The 14,413-nt window shown below is 37.5% G+C and overlaps 1 protein-coding gene across 4 annotated transcripts in view; it reads left to right on the top strand.

Moving 5' to 3' along the window:
• The window catches only part of LOC139979182 (ADAMTS-like protein 1), a 76,155-nt gene that overhangs the window by 41,486 nt on the left and 20,256 nt on the right, over positions 1-14,413 (top strand). For all 4 annotated transcript variants that reach the window (XM_071989916.1, XM_071989912.1, XM_071989917.1 and 1 more), the window contains 4 exons: positions 6,161-6,287; positions 9,150-9,348; positions 11,593-11,746; positions 14,073-14,133. In XM_071989916.1, the coding sequence (XP_071846017.1) occupies positions 6,161-6,287; positions 9,150-9,348; positions 11,593-11,746; positions 14,073-14,133 (541 nt within the window). The remainder of the gene's footprint in view (positions 1-6,160; positions 6,288-9,149; positions 9,349-11,592; positions 11,747-14,072; positions 14,134-14,413) is intronic.

Raw genomic sequence — 14,413 nt, 5'->3', positions numbered from 1 at the left:
AGGATTTGGACGAGGGGGATTGAGAATGTTGTGTGTGGAAGTTGATTAAGGTGTACGCAGGCCATTAGTTTTATATAGTATTTATATTCTTCACCCTGTACTAATATCCAGACCCCATTTATTGGACCCTGGATTACCTGGATCTCAAATCCTGCTATTGGTAACTACATAATACTGCTGCACATGTCATGGTTGTCCATTTCTCAGGAAATACTTTTTATTTCCAAGCTGGATGGGAAAAAAGTGGGAAATTGTACCGGGAAACATTATCACATGAACACATGTTTGGTTTGCTTCAACTACTACTGGCACCTGGTGACAGCTTTAGCATGCTACATCAGATTGTATATTGGTAGAATGAAAGTAATGTTCATTGTTGCAATATTTCAATTGTGTCATATTATATTGAGATAGCAATCTAAAGTTGCAAAAAAAAAAAAAAAAAATAATGAAAACTGTTTTTAATAATTTCCTATTATTTTTCCAATACTTCCCACTTTTGGCTATTGATTAACTTGACAGGTTTGTTGCAGGCCCAGTATTCTCCTTGCAACCAGGGCACATGTATCATCACCATACAGTCCAGTACCTCAAATTCTATCAACAAATAGATCATGTTTAGTTTGGTAAACCACACCTTTAGAACAGTTTCATACAACACCACGTCTATGACTGGAAACTATATCCAGACAATTTCTGGTGCCAATGTGTCTGGGTTCAATCCAGATTTTACTGTATTTTAATTTCAGTAAAGCGTCCTTCTTCTCCATAAATATTTCATTTTAAGTTTATAATAGACATTGATTTGGTAACTAGATACTCAATCACAGACATAAAGTTTCTTATCAATTATATTTTTTGGGAATAATTTCTCAGGTATCACATAACAAAGTGCTATGTAAAATGGTCAAATTGCTATACAACTGCAAAAATTGTATCCAGCAGTTTTTGTACACAGAATGTACAGATGTTCATCTTTACATATCAATGTTTTCTTTGATGTCATTTTAAATTTGATGTGGTGCTGCCCCCCCTCACTGAATTGTAAAACAAACTGGAGCATTGTAGTCTTAAAACAAATGTTTCTATCATGTGCTTCCAATGTAGATTATAAGTCATACTTGTTGAAGATTTATTACCATGTGGGTGTTGAATGTACATTATTATTTCAAGTCATATTGCAGACTATATTATGATGAGTTCACGTTCTAGATCTACTTGGACATAAACCTGTAAATCTGTCAGGTTTGGTATCTTCATCATTGATTTATTATTTACACAGCTGTCTCATTACCATGCTTGGAGTACACTGCCCCCCTCTCTTCCATTAGTACCGTCATGATCATAGGATGTATATTTTGATTTGTCATCTCTTTTTACTAGATGTCAGTTTTCTCCCACAAAGACTCGGATCATCTTGCCTTGAAATAGAAGGGCAAGGATCTTAAACCATTGATGTTTATAACATGTGATTGTCTTCATGTCTCCAATCTGTTCATGCCATGTATGTTTAATCAATGTGATGTTTGTGTGCCTAAAGGTAGTCAGCTTTTTAGCTTGCTAAATTTGGTGTGAGTTTCCAAAAGTACAGTATTGTCCCGGAGGTTCATAATTTCATGTTCTGTTTTCAACTATTCCCAGAGATTGAGGAGTCACCTGATTAGACAATCAAACATTTAGTGAAGAACACAGAAATAGGTGGCAGTGTTGAGTTTTAACCATTATAGTGACCATTTATATACTTTCTATTATATTTGATCACAACAATGTTGATCAGTTATCATTCTTAAATGCTAAGTCCACAAATGCCCGAACTCTTTGTGAGAAAAATATGCATTTCTTGGGGGTCCAAAATGAATACAATGCTTAAAACTTAAAACACCAAACATTACCTATTTTGTAATGCATCCAGTTTTTATCTTGTGATAGACTTTCTTTCAAAATGAAACATGACTTTGTTGCCTGAAGCCAAGATTTTTATCAGTATTTACTTTGAAAATCTTGCTTTAAGAAATATGTGGAGCTTCAAAGTTGCTTTCTTGTTCAATAATGATCTGATATAAACTTGATTGATGTACTGTGTAATTTAAAAAGTAGTCAGGCAGAATTTTGTCTCTCAGTTAGATATTTGATACTCTCTGTATGATTATGATTCTTAGATCTGAGACGATTGGCCTCCTAGCTCGTTGGAGTATTGAGTCTTTGTATCAGCATGAATGTCTTTGTATCATCGACATGGACTCAAAATATACCGCATTCACCCAAAATACACCCCCCCCCCCAAAAAAAAAGGAGAGAATTTGTTTTTTGCCAAGAATGCAAGTATTGTTGATTCGTGGTTGTATACGTAGATGGAACTAATTCAAGTACACGAGGAGCATACTATTACCAAGTAGGAAAGTTAATATGGTGATGTACCTATGCAATGTAGTATGAGAATCTATCCAAACTAATTAAAGCAAACGTCATGGTTTCTTCACTCTGTCAGATAATACACAATTAATACATATATTAGATACAATTCACAGATTCAGTAGTGTATTAAATCAAGGCCCCATCTCCTCAAGTACTGCAATTTAATTGAATAAACTTCACTGTGCAGTTTGATCTTATTCATGAATGTACACATTTTGCATTGCAGGATTAGTTTACTTTACAGTTGTGGAACCAAGGCTAAATAAAGGTGGGGAGGGGGGGGGGGTGGAACATATGAGATTGGGTTAAATGTCAGATATTTTGTTTACAGTAAAACAGCTATCCTCAAACTTTTAGGCCTACAGCCCATGGATCTTCGACCCAACAGCCCCCGGCCCCCCCGTCCCCCTAGAATTGATGTGCAGAAGGAATATATATCAAATTGAAGTAAAAAAATTGGCTTGATCGAGCTTAGTCAGCAAGCTCCAAAACATGTAGATAAGTTTGGAAAATCCTGCATCCCATCAAAAATTGTCCCTGTGGTATGTGTATTATATAGTTTATGGACTGCAGCCATAGAGTACACTGTCTCCCCCCCTCCCCGCCCCCACACCCAAAACAGTGACTTACGGGGGTAATGAATATATTGTTCTTCATATTTTACTGCAATTAGAATAAACAAATGCTATATTATCTGTAGCATGCCAGATACCTGTGCATATAAATATCTTTTGCTATCATGAAATTTGGGGACTTGGGCATCCCAAGTAAACATTGACCAGAATTAGGGGCTGTCACCAAATTTTTACTCCCACAGTCAAATCCTAACTGTTTTCAAAGTTAGTTTTCAATGATAACTGTTTATACTTCATGTATTCAGCTACGTGTCTAGCTGTATATATCACTTTGGAAGTTAATACCCTTTTAATACATTCCCATGGTTTCACAATGATGGAGGGATATTTTCCAAGTGCCTTTGTGTGCAGACCTGTCATGTATTTACTCTGTTACCTTCCTTGGGAATATCTCATTTCTCCTTGGCACAATTGCCATAGAATTCTATCATGGTTTCAAATGTTGTTGTTTTCTTGGCTGCTTTGTAACTTTGATTCCTTTCGTGGCCTGAAAAAGCAAAGATGAAACATGAAGTCTGTTATTGTAGAATGACTCAACCTGTGTAGTGTAGCACCACTGAGGTATATAAATGTAACCTCAAGTTCACTTTCAAGCTGAAAGTATTCACGTACAGGTGGCACTCTTCATTTCCATGTGAACGGAATAAGAGAACTTACGGCACAGTTGAAAACCTGGAAAAATGTTCATGAAGAGTAAATAAGAGGACAATGACTCATGTCTTAGCAATGTCTATTTCAGAAAATGTTAAATTATGATAAATGTTAAAGTGTAACGGTAAGTTGTGTGTTGCAGTGATGGATTACAAAAGTTTAGTTTAGCCGCAGACGGTAGCCAAAAATGTTATTTAAAGCTCTATGACTTCATACCTGTAATGTTAAGCATAGGCGTAGGAGCCTCATTTGATTTGGGGGGGGGGGGGGCTGTAACGACTTGCCCGAAAAATATGATCAAAATTTTTTCGCGCACTCTGTGCGCGTTCCACATGTTAATGTGCATATCATATACGGGTACGCATTCATCGGTTATAACATAACATGCCAATAACATAAAATCATTTTCTGTCTTCTTACCCTTCCATATTTGTTATAATTATTGGGGAAGTCTTTACAACAATAATGATAATATTAATAATAATATAAGTTTAACCATTGAAAAACACATTGCAAATTCTTCTTCTTTCAGTAGGTGCCAGTGGCGGAGCTAGGGGTATTGGTCAGGGGGGAGAGAATGGTCTGTAGGGGCGCTTTCGACACTATCTAAGCGGAGCGCCACCACAGGTTGGCGCGGAGCGTACAGAATTGTTTTGAGTAAAGATACTCCCTAGATCGCCGGAAATGACCCTTTCCAGGCCTTGCTAATTTGCAGATAAACGAAGAATAAATAGGTGTCATCGCCATTTGTCAGAAAATTGCACCAACAAAATGTGACAAATGTCAATAGGTATTTGAGAGCGCAATAAAAAAGTCAATAATCGCAAATAAGTAAAAACTGGTAAAAAGCTGAAAAGGGCGCCAGCAGTCCATTTGAGTTCGTCAGGGGGCATTTGCCCCCTCTGACTGTATGGACGCTCCGCCACTGGTAGGTGACCAAAAAATTCTCAGCATATTGCCCAAATTTTCACCCCCAACAAATGAAAACACACTGCAAATTATTATTCTTCCAGTAGGTGCCCGAAAAATTCTCAGCATATTGCCCGAATTTTCACCCAAAAAATTGGTTGGGGGGGGGGCTGCGTCCCCCCAGCCCCCCCGCCTCCTATGCCTATGATGTTAAGAGTGAAGCAGATTAATAACTTAATAGATATATAGTAACATATCTGAAAAAAGGAAATGTTTAATATAATCTAGAATTCTACTGCTGGTCGAAAGGTTTAAATTTACTATCAGTAGATATATTTGAAAAAAAACTTTTTATATATATTTTTATATTATATTATATATATTGATCTCTAGAGTAAGGCAAAATATGTCACCAAAACAGAACTAGCATTGTTCGATACAGGTGGCAAACGCCTACAGTGGAATTCGGCCTTCCTTACCCATTCAAATTTCAGGATGTACAAGCCTAGTGCACATAGCCTAGTGGTTAGGGTGCCCGCATATAAAGCGGGAGGCCTGGGTTCGAATCCCGGTTGAGGCTGGAAGTTTCTTCACTGTTCTGGATTTTCCAACTCACTACAATTTCAATTATATATTCATTTGCCTTTGTCGTTATTTCCATTTCATTTTATGGAGTCTGTTCAAAGTATCTCTTTCGAGATCCGGCTTTAGGATCACAAATTAGGCTGGAAGTTTTTTCACTGTCCAACTCACTACAATTTCAATTATATACATATCTATCTATCTATATATATATATAGTTGGTTAGGGTGTCCACATATAAAGCGGGAGGCCCAGGTTCGAGTCCTGGTGGAGGCTGGAAGTTTTTTCACTGTTCTAAATTTTTCAACTCATTACGTTTTCAATTATATATATATACAGTATGTATATATATATATAGATATAGATAGATCTATATAAGGCAGTTTGTGTAGTATAGTATCAATGGTCACTCTGAAATTTCTTGGTTTGATTTTGGGATGCTAGCAGCTAGATTATCACAGCTTCTTTATGAATTACTGCCAAGAACTGTTCTGTTAGCTAAGGACAAGGACAAAATGAGGTCATTTCAAGTGATATTAGTCCAGATCAATTGATTTTCTGTAATGTTCTGTAATAACTTATGCTTTCTGTGTGGTACATCTGTATATCTTGGAATTTCTGGCCAAGGTGAAGTATAACGCACTAGCATCGGGTGGACCTAGAATGACCACCACTGCATTGTTACAGTTCTTTCTCAAGTTGTCTCTAACTCAAACAAACGTTTTCCAAACTTTTGAAAGAGCAGAGAAATTGTGGACTATTAGTGGATTCAGTGTGTATTTAAGTAAATTTTACCAAAATATGTCTTGAGCATTGAATTGCATAAATCTATATAAAAATACCAAATGGACTGCTGAGGAATTTCCACTCAGAATTTGAAAGGAATATTTAGAAGTATTACCTACCAATCAAATATTCTTATAGCAGATAAGCAGTTCCTCAATAACAGCCCTTTTGATTTGTTTCAGGTGTGGAGGAAAAAAGTTGGAGTTGCTATGATCAAGTCACAAATGAACTAGTGGATGATGTTAACTGTAATAGACGGAGACCAGAAAATATCATTAGGGATTGTAATACACATCCCTGTCCTCTTGAGTAAGTAAAACACACCCCTGTTCTCTTGAGTAAGTGATACACATACCTGTTCTCTTGAGTAGGTAATACACATCCCTGTCCTCTTGAGTAAGTAATACACACCCCTGTTCTCTTGAGTAAGTGATACACATACCTGTTCTCTTGAGTAAGTAATACACATCCCTGTTCTCTTGAGTAAGTGATACACATAGCTGTCCTCTTGAGTAAGTAATACACATCCCTGTCCTCTTGAGTAAGTGATACACATACCTGTTCTCTTGAGTAAGTAATACACATCGCTGTTCTCTTGAGTAAGTGATACACATCCCTGGCATCATGAGTAAGTTATACACATCCCTGTCCTCTTGAGTACAGTAAGTGATACACATCCCTGTTCTCTTGAGTAAGTAGTACACATCCCTGTCCTCATGAGTAAGTAAAACACATCCCTGTCCTCTTGAGTACAGTAAGTGATACACATCCCTGTTCTCTTGAGTTAGTAATACACATCCCTGTTCTCTTGAGTAAGTGATACACATACCTGTCCTCTTGAGTAAGTAATACACATCCCTGTCCTCTTGAATAATTAATACACATCCCTGTCCTCTTGAGAAAGTAATACACATCCCTGTCGTCTTGAGTAAGTGATACACATCCCTGTCCTCTTGAGTAAGTGATACACATCCCTGTTCTCTTGAGTAAGTGATACAGATCCCTGTTCTCTTGAGTAAGTGTTACACATCCCTGTCCTCTTGTGTAAGTGATTTACATCCCTGTCCTCTTGAGTAAGTAATACACATCCCTGTTCTCTTGAGTAAGTAATACACATCCCTGTTCTCTTGAGTAAGTGATACACATCCCTGTCCTCATGAGTAAGTAATACACATCCCTGTCATCTTGAGTACAGTAAGTGATACACATCCCTGTTCTCTTGAGTAAGTAATACACATACCTGTCCTCATGAGTAAGTAATACACATCTCTGTCCTCTTGAGTAAGTAAAACACATCTCTGTCCTCTTGAGTAAGTGATACACATACCTGTCCTCTTGAGTAAGTAATACACATCCCTGTCCTCTTGAGTAAGTAATACACATCCCTGTCCTCTTGAGTAAGTGATACACATCCCTGTTCTCTTGAGTAAGTAATACACATCCCTGTCCTCTTGAGTATGTAATACACATCCCTTTCCTCTTGAGTAAGTGATACACATCCCTGTCCTCTTGAGTAAGTAATACACATCCCTGTTCTCTTGAGTAAGTGATACAGATCCCTGTTCTCTTGAGTAAGTAGTACACATCCCTGTCCTCATGAGTAAGTAAAACACATCCCTGTCCTCTTGAGTACAGTAAGTGATACACATCCCTGTTCTCTTGAGTAAGTAATACACATCCCTGTTCTCTTGAGTAAGTGATACACATAGCTGTCCTCTTGAGTAAGTAATACACATCCCTGTCCTCTTGAGTAAGTGATACACATACCTGTTCTCTTGAGTAAGTAATACACATCGCTGTTCTCTTGAGTAAGTGATACACATCCCTGGCATCATGAGTAAGTTATACACATCCCTGTCCTCTTGAGTACAGTAAGTGATACACATCCCTGTTCTCTTGAGTAAGTAGTACACATCCCTGTCCTCATGAGTAAGTAAAACACATCCCTGTCCTCTTGAGTACAGTAAGTGATACACATCCCTGTTCTCTTGAGTTAGTAATACACATCCCTGTTCTCTTGAGTAAGTGATACACATACCTGTCCTCATGAGTAAGTAATACACATCTCTGTCCTCTTGAGTAAGTAAAACACATCTCTGTCCTCTTGAGTAAGTGATACACATACCTGTCCTCTTGAGTAAGTAATACACATCCCTGTCCTCTTGAGTAAGTAATACACATCCCTGTCCTCTTGAGTAAGTGATACACATCCCTGTTCTCTTGAGTAAGTAATACACATCCCTGTCCTCTTGAGTATGTAATACACATCCCTTTCCTCTTGAGTAAGTGATACACATCCCTGTCCTCTTGAGTAAGTAATACACATCCCTGTTCTCTTGAGTAAGTAAAACACATCCCTGTCCTCTTGAGTATGTAATACACATCCCTTTCCTCTTGAGTAAGTGATACACATCCCTGTCCTCTTGAGTAAGTGATACACATCCCTGTTCTCTTGAGTAAGTAATACACATCCCTCTTCTCTTGAGTAAGTAATACACATCCCTGTCCTCTTGAGTAAGTAATACACATCCCTGTTCTCTCGAGTAAGTGATACACATCCCTGTTCTCTTGAGTAAGTAATACACATCCCTGTCCTCTTGAGTAAGTAATACACATCCCTGTCCTCTTGAGTTAGATATTCTTAGTAACACAGATAATGCTACGGTCAAGGAGCAGATTGAGTACCAGCCCTATTGTTCTCTTTGATACTAGTCAATCATAATCCTTGTAAGGAAATGTGTTTTTTGCTGTTCGTAATGATCAACAAACACAAACATCTTAGAAATGAAACTTTTAGTGGCAAAATGCCAAAATTTTTAGGATTGGTATAGTACTTTCAAGCAGATTGTGTTGTTGTTGCATTTCATGTTACTTTAAATTTGGAATGTGTCATTACTTCTTCTTATGTTGCTTTCTTTTTTTGTTTATTTCAAGTTGTCAAAAAGGACTGTTCCTTCACTTGTCATTATGATTGTTTAGTTTAGTTTAGACTAAATCAAAAATAAATAAATCAAAAGTAAATGGCTACAAACCAAATGTATCTTATTGCAAGTGGGAATGGTTTGCATGCATTTCAATAATTATAGTTGGAATAATGTTACTTTTGTCCAGAGAGATGAAACCTTGCATGACATCAAACAATCAAGCTATGTCTTCTCTTATTTTTCAAAGGTGGAAAATAGGTCCTTGGAGTGGGTGTTCGCGTACTTGTGGTGGAGGTGTAGAAACGAGAACTGTTAGCTGTGTAAGAGAATCTGTAACTGGTGTTCAGTATATGAATCAAGATTTCTGCCCAGAGAGTCCAGCTTTGCACAGAAGCTGCAATACAGATCAGTGTCCCAGATGGCAAATTATGACAGACTGGAGTGAGGTATGCTTATTGCTATTCATTGTGGTATGCTAAGCAGATAGCATATAATAACTGATTGGACTAAGGTGCGTTAATTGCCATTCACATCAAATCTTCAGTGTCACAGATGACAAATTATAATAGATTGGAGTGAGGTAGGCTAACTGCCATTTAAATAAAAAACGTCATTGTAGTATGCTTGGCATGTGACAAATTATAACAGACTGGAGTAAGGTATGCTCACTGTCATTCATTGTGGTACAGTATGCCTGATAAATGGCAAATTATAACAGACTGGAGTGAGGTATGCTCACTGTCATTTATTGTGGTATGCCTGATAAATGGCAAATTATAACAGACTGGAGTGAGGTATGCTCACTGTCATTCATTGTGGTATGCCTGATAAATGGCAAATTATAAGAGACTGGAGTGAGGTATGCTCACTGCCATTCATTGTGGTATGCCTGATAATGGCAAATTATAACAGACTGGAGTGAGGTATGCTCACTGCCATTCATTGTGGTATGCCTGGTAAATGGCAAATTATAACAGACTGGAGTGAGGTATGCTCACTGCCATTCATTGTAGTATGCCTGATAAATAGCAGATTATAACAGACTGGAGTGAGGTATGCTCACTGTCATTCATTGTGGTATGCCTGATAATTGCAAATTATAACAGACTGGAGTGAGGTATGCTCACTGCCATTCATTGTGGTATGCCTGATAAATGGCAAATTATAACAGACTGGAGTGAGGTATGCTCACTGCCATTCATTTTGGTATGCCTGATAAATGGCAAATTATAACAGACTGGAATGAGGTATGCTCACTGTCATTCATTGTGGTATGCCTGATAAATGGCAAATTATAACAGACTGGAGTGAGGTATGCTCACTGCCATTCATTTTGGTATGCCTGATAAATGGCAAATTATAACAGACTGGAGTGAGGTATGCTCACTGTCATTCATTGTGGTATGCCTGATAAATGGCAAATTATAACAGACTGGAGTGAGGTATGCTCACTGCCATTCATTGTGGTATGCCTGATAAATGGCAAATTATAACAGACTGGAGTGAGGTATGCTCACTGCCATTCATTGTGGTATGCCTGATAAATGGCAAATTATAACAGACTGGAGTGAGGTATGCTCACTGTCATTCATTTTGGTATGCCTGATAAATGGCAAATTATAACAGACTGGAGTGAGATATGCTCACTGCCATTCATTGTGGTATGCCTGATAAATGGCAAATTATAACAGACTGGAGTGAGGTATGCTCACTGCCATTCATTGTGGTATGCCTGATAAATGGCAAATTATAACAGACTGGAGTGAGGTATGCTCAATGCCATTCATTGTGGTATGCCTGATAAATGGCAAATTATAACAGACTGGAGTGAGGTATGCTCACTGTCATTCATTGTGGTATGCCTGATAAATGGCAAATTATAAGAGACTGGAGTGAGGTATGCTCACTGCCATTCATTTTGGTATGCCTGATAAATGGCAAATTATAACAGACTGGAGTGAGGTATGCTCACTGCCATTCATTGTGGTATGCCTGGTAAATGGCAAATTATAACAGACTGGAGTGAGGTATGCTCACTGCCATTCATTTTGGTATGCCTGATAAATGGCAAATTATAACAGACTGGAGTGAGGTATGCTCAATGCCATTCATTGTGGTATGCCTGATAAATGGCAAATTATAACAGACTGGAGTGAGGTATGCTCAATGCCATTCATTGTGGTATGCCTGATAAATGGCAAATTATAACAGACTGGAGTGAGGTATGCTCACTGTCATTCATTGTGGTATGCCTGATAAATGGCAAATTATAACAGACTGGAGTGAGGTATGCTCGCTGCCATTCATTTTGGTATGCCTGATAAATGGCAAATTATAACAGACTGGAGTGAGGTATGCTCACTGCCATTCATTTTGGTATGCCTGATAAATGGCAAATTATAAGAAACTGGAGTGAGGTATGCTCACTGTCATACAGCCTGATAGTCAACATATTCTGCCTGAGAAATAGGAAATTGTAGGTAGAATACTGTAAGTTGGCCACGTCTAGTATGTACACATAGATCAGTAATTTAGTTGTGTAACTTTCATCTAATGATCAGTAAATAATACCATTGACAAGTGTCAATGTTAAAAAGATCATTATAGACCCAATTATGTCTCAAATCATAAATTCCTCGATGACATTTCCCCCTATCATGGTTTATGTCACTCTGTTTAATCCACAACAGTGTTCAGTAACATGTGCAACTGGAGAGACGTCTCGCCTGGTACAATGTCGTGACTACAATGGTAATCAAGTCCATGGGTGTCCAATTTATGCTAAGCCAATAGAAAGAAAACTCTGTCTCACAAGACTTCCCTGTCTGGAAGGACCTGATGAAGGTTAGTAATTAATAAGTTATAACCAGTCACATTCTACTCTTGTTGTAAATTGAATTTTCTTCTTCTCCTCCTGTTATAACTTGAACTAACTAACACCAGTGAAGTCTCTAAACTGATATTATTTATTATTGATGGACGGGGGTGGGGGGTGGGGTGGTAAGGGAAAATGGTGGAAGTGTTTGTAAAATAATTCCTGCTTTGCCTATAGATATATCTATGTATACATATATGTATATGGGTGTATATATACGTTTGGTCAGAATTTGTTGAGACTTAGTGGAACACTAGTAGCGGAACACTAGTATATATATATATATATATATATATATATTGATTGATTGTATTATTGACAACAACCTTTGCCAACCTTTGATCAATTATTGCAAGATGTCAAGTGAGGTCTCTCAGTTATAGTAGAAGTGTTCTTGATCATCCCATGCATCCATTACATATTGTACTTAGCCGTACCATTGGCAGGTTTTACTCTCTTGTTTCTCTTTTTCTTGATATTTTCATGCCTGACATGACCTGTTTTGCTTAATATAGTTTTTGGTTCCTTGCTTTTTGCAAAGCAAGGAACCTATGCATTCAACTTTGCGTGTGTGTGTGTGTGACGCTTGGCTTGTGTACACGATATCTCAATAAGGAAGATATATCATGACCTTGGTGGGTGGATAGCCCATAGTGAGAGGAAGATCCCTATTGTTTTTGGTGCCCGCAAAGGTCTCCAAAGGTCTGTTAGGGTCAAAAAATGCAAAATATTAAAAATGTAACAACTCCCAGTGCATAAATCTGATGCAGTTAATATTTTGAGACAAGCTGTGAATGGGGTAAGGGATCGTTTCCAAACATAACGGTCATGTGATCTAATGTCAACAAAGGTCAATTAGGGGTCAAAAACTAGTATTTTTGCAATAACATGAGAACAAAATGTCCGTCAAGGTTGGGAGTTACGCTGTTGTAATCCAATAGTCCACTCGCATCTGGGTGACCTTTGACCTCAGGTTGACCTCTGGTGAACTACATTAGAATTGTTGGTTATTTGAATTTTCGTAGCCATATTTGGATCTCAAAGGTACCTTTTGATCAATATTGGGTTGATCCCTGTGTGACGTTCCCGTGCGAAGTAAGCAGAGGTTAAAGGTTTTGTTGGTTTTAATAAGCACATGTGGGTAAGGAGATATGGGGCAAAGAAAAAGGGTCAATATTTCAATTATATGATAGAGCTTGGTATGCTCTATAGAGGAAACCAACTCCCGCTACAATCTGACACCTGATTCTCAAGTTATTAGTGGCCAACAGTTTATTTTGATACTGTTTCAGTTATTAACATTCAGGACAGAGTGGATATCACGCTTTAATCGGACACTTGGTTCTCAACAGGTTCTCAAAAGGACCAACAGTTGATTTGTGATATTTTTGGGAATAATATTGTGTGTACATCCAAATAACAATTTTAGGACAGTTCTGCTCCCTTGTAAATATAGGCTTATAAGCAAGGAACCATAGTGCCCTTGGGCTCTTGTTAGAGACTGAGGTAAAGTTTCTTTGTACAGATTACAAGCCTAAACATAAACCATATTTTATTCTTTTGCAATAATGGGTAGTTGAGTGCTGTATCTTGCAGGTTATATTATCTGGCTGGTTGTATTATAAACTCTTCTCATTGTACTCCTTTAGGTTACATCTCCAAGCATTGATTGACCTAAATAGGTTCGTTTTTGCTGATTTAAGAATTCATGGATAGTTTAATCCTGACATACGGCTACAAGTTTTACAATACAGGATAACTGGATTCACTGACACTTTGATTCCCAGGGTCCTTGGCAAGACTTTTAATTTAAAACCTCATTATTTTCTGCTATAATATGAACTTATTTTCTGCTATAATATCCTTATGCTGATATAATCTGATCATAGGTGATGCAACCATCAAAAATCCAGCCAAACATGGAAACTATTGGAAAGTAAATAAGAGCAAAACGTATGTTTCTGGCTCCTTAACCCTCTTCATTTGCAATTGTGAAGATAGCGAGTAAGTTGCAATATGAACATGTACTTAATGTCTTTTACACCCATGAATAACCTCTAAGATATAGACCTAAGTCTCTGTTCATATGGTATGTGACCTTTAGCCAGAGTATGATATCAAGCTATTATGGCTTGTGTTTCCAGTTGAAATAAGAATGTGTAGTTGTGAGCTAAGACAGACTACCTAAATACAGTAATTACTCTAATGTCTACCATTAATAAATTATATATTGTTATGATTCCATCAATACAAAGTTGTGCTACTGATGCCATTATTGTTTCTCATGATCAACAGATCCTTTTGCAAACTATGAAATCAATCCCAAAATCAGAGAATATCTTGCACGCTCAGCAAGGTAAGATTTGTAACCATGTTATGTGTCACATTTAATTCCAATTATTTTAAACTCTGCCATTATATCGATATACTCCGTAGGTACTGTATTTGATTCCAAACCAGACCTGCATATAAACCTGCATATATACCTGCATATTTTAACCAATACATAGTATTAATACCAACACTGGAACTGTTGGCCATAGCTAGTATAAACCTAAATGATCATGAACAAGTATTATAATTTGTTTTGTTTTCCTGTCAAATCACTGCTAAGAAACAAATCTATAGTCACATGG

Source organism: Apostichopus japonicus, chromosome 13 (genome assembly GCF_037975245.1).
Source record: "Apostichopus japonicus isolate 1M-3 chromosome 13, ASM3797524v1, whole genome shotgun sequence".
NCBI classification, from domain to species: domain Eukaryota; kingdom Metazoa; phylum Echinodermata; class Holothuroidea; order Aspidochirotida; family Stichopodidae; genus Apostichopus; species Apostichopus japonicus.
Note: the sequence above shows the minus strand (reverse complement) of the source record. Positions and strands in the feature narration are given on the sequence as shown.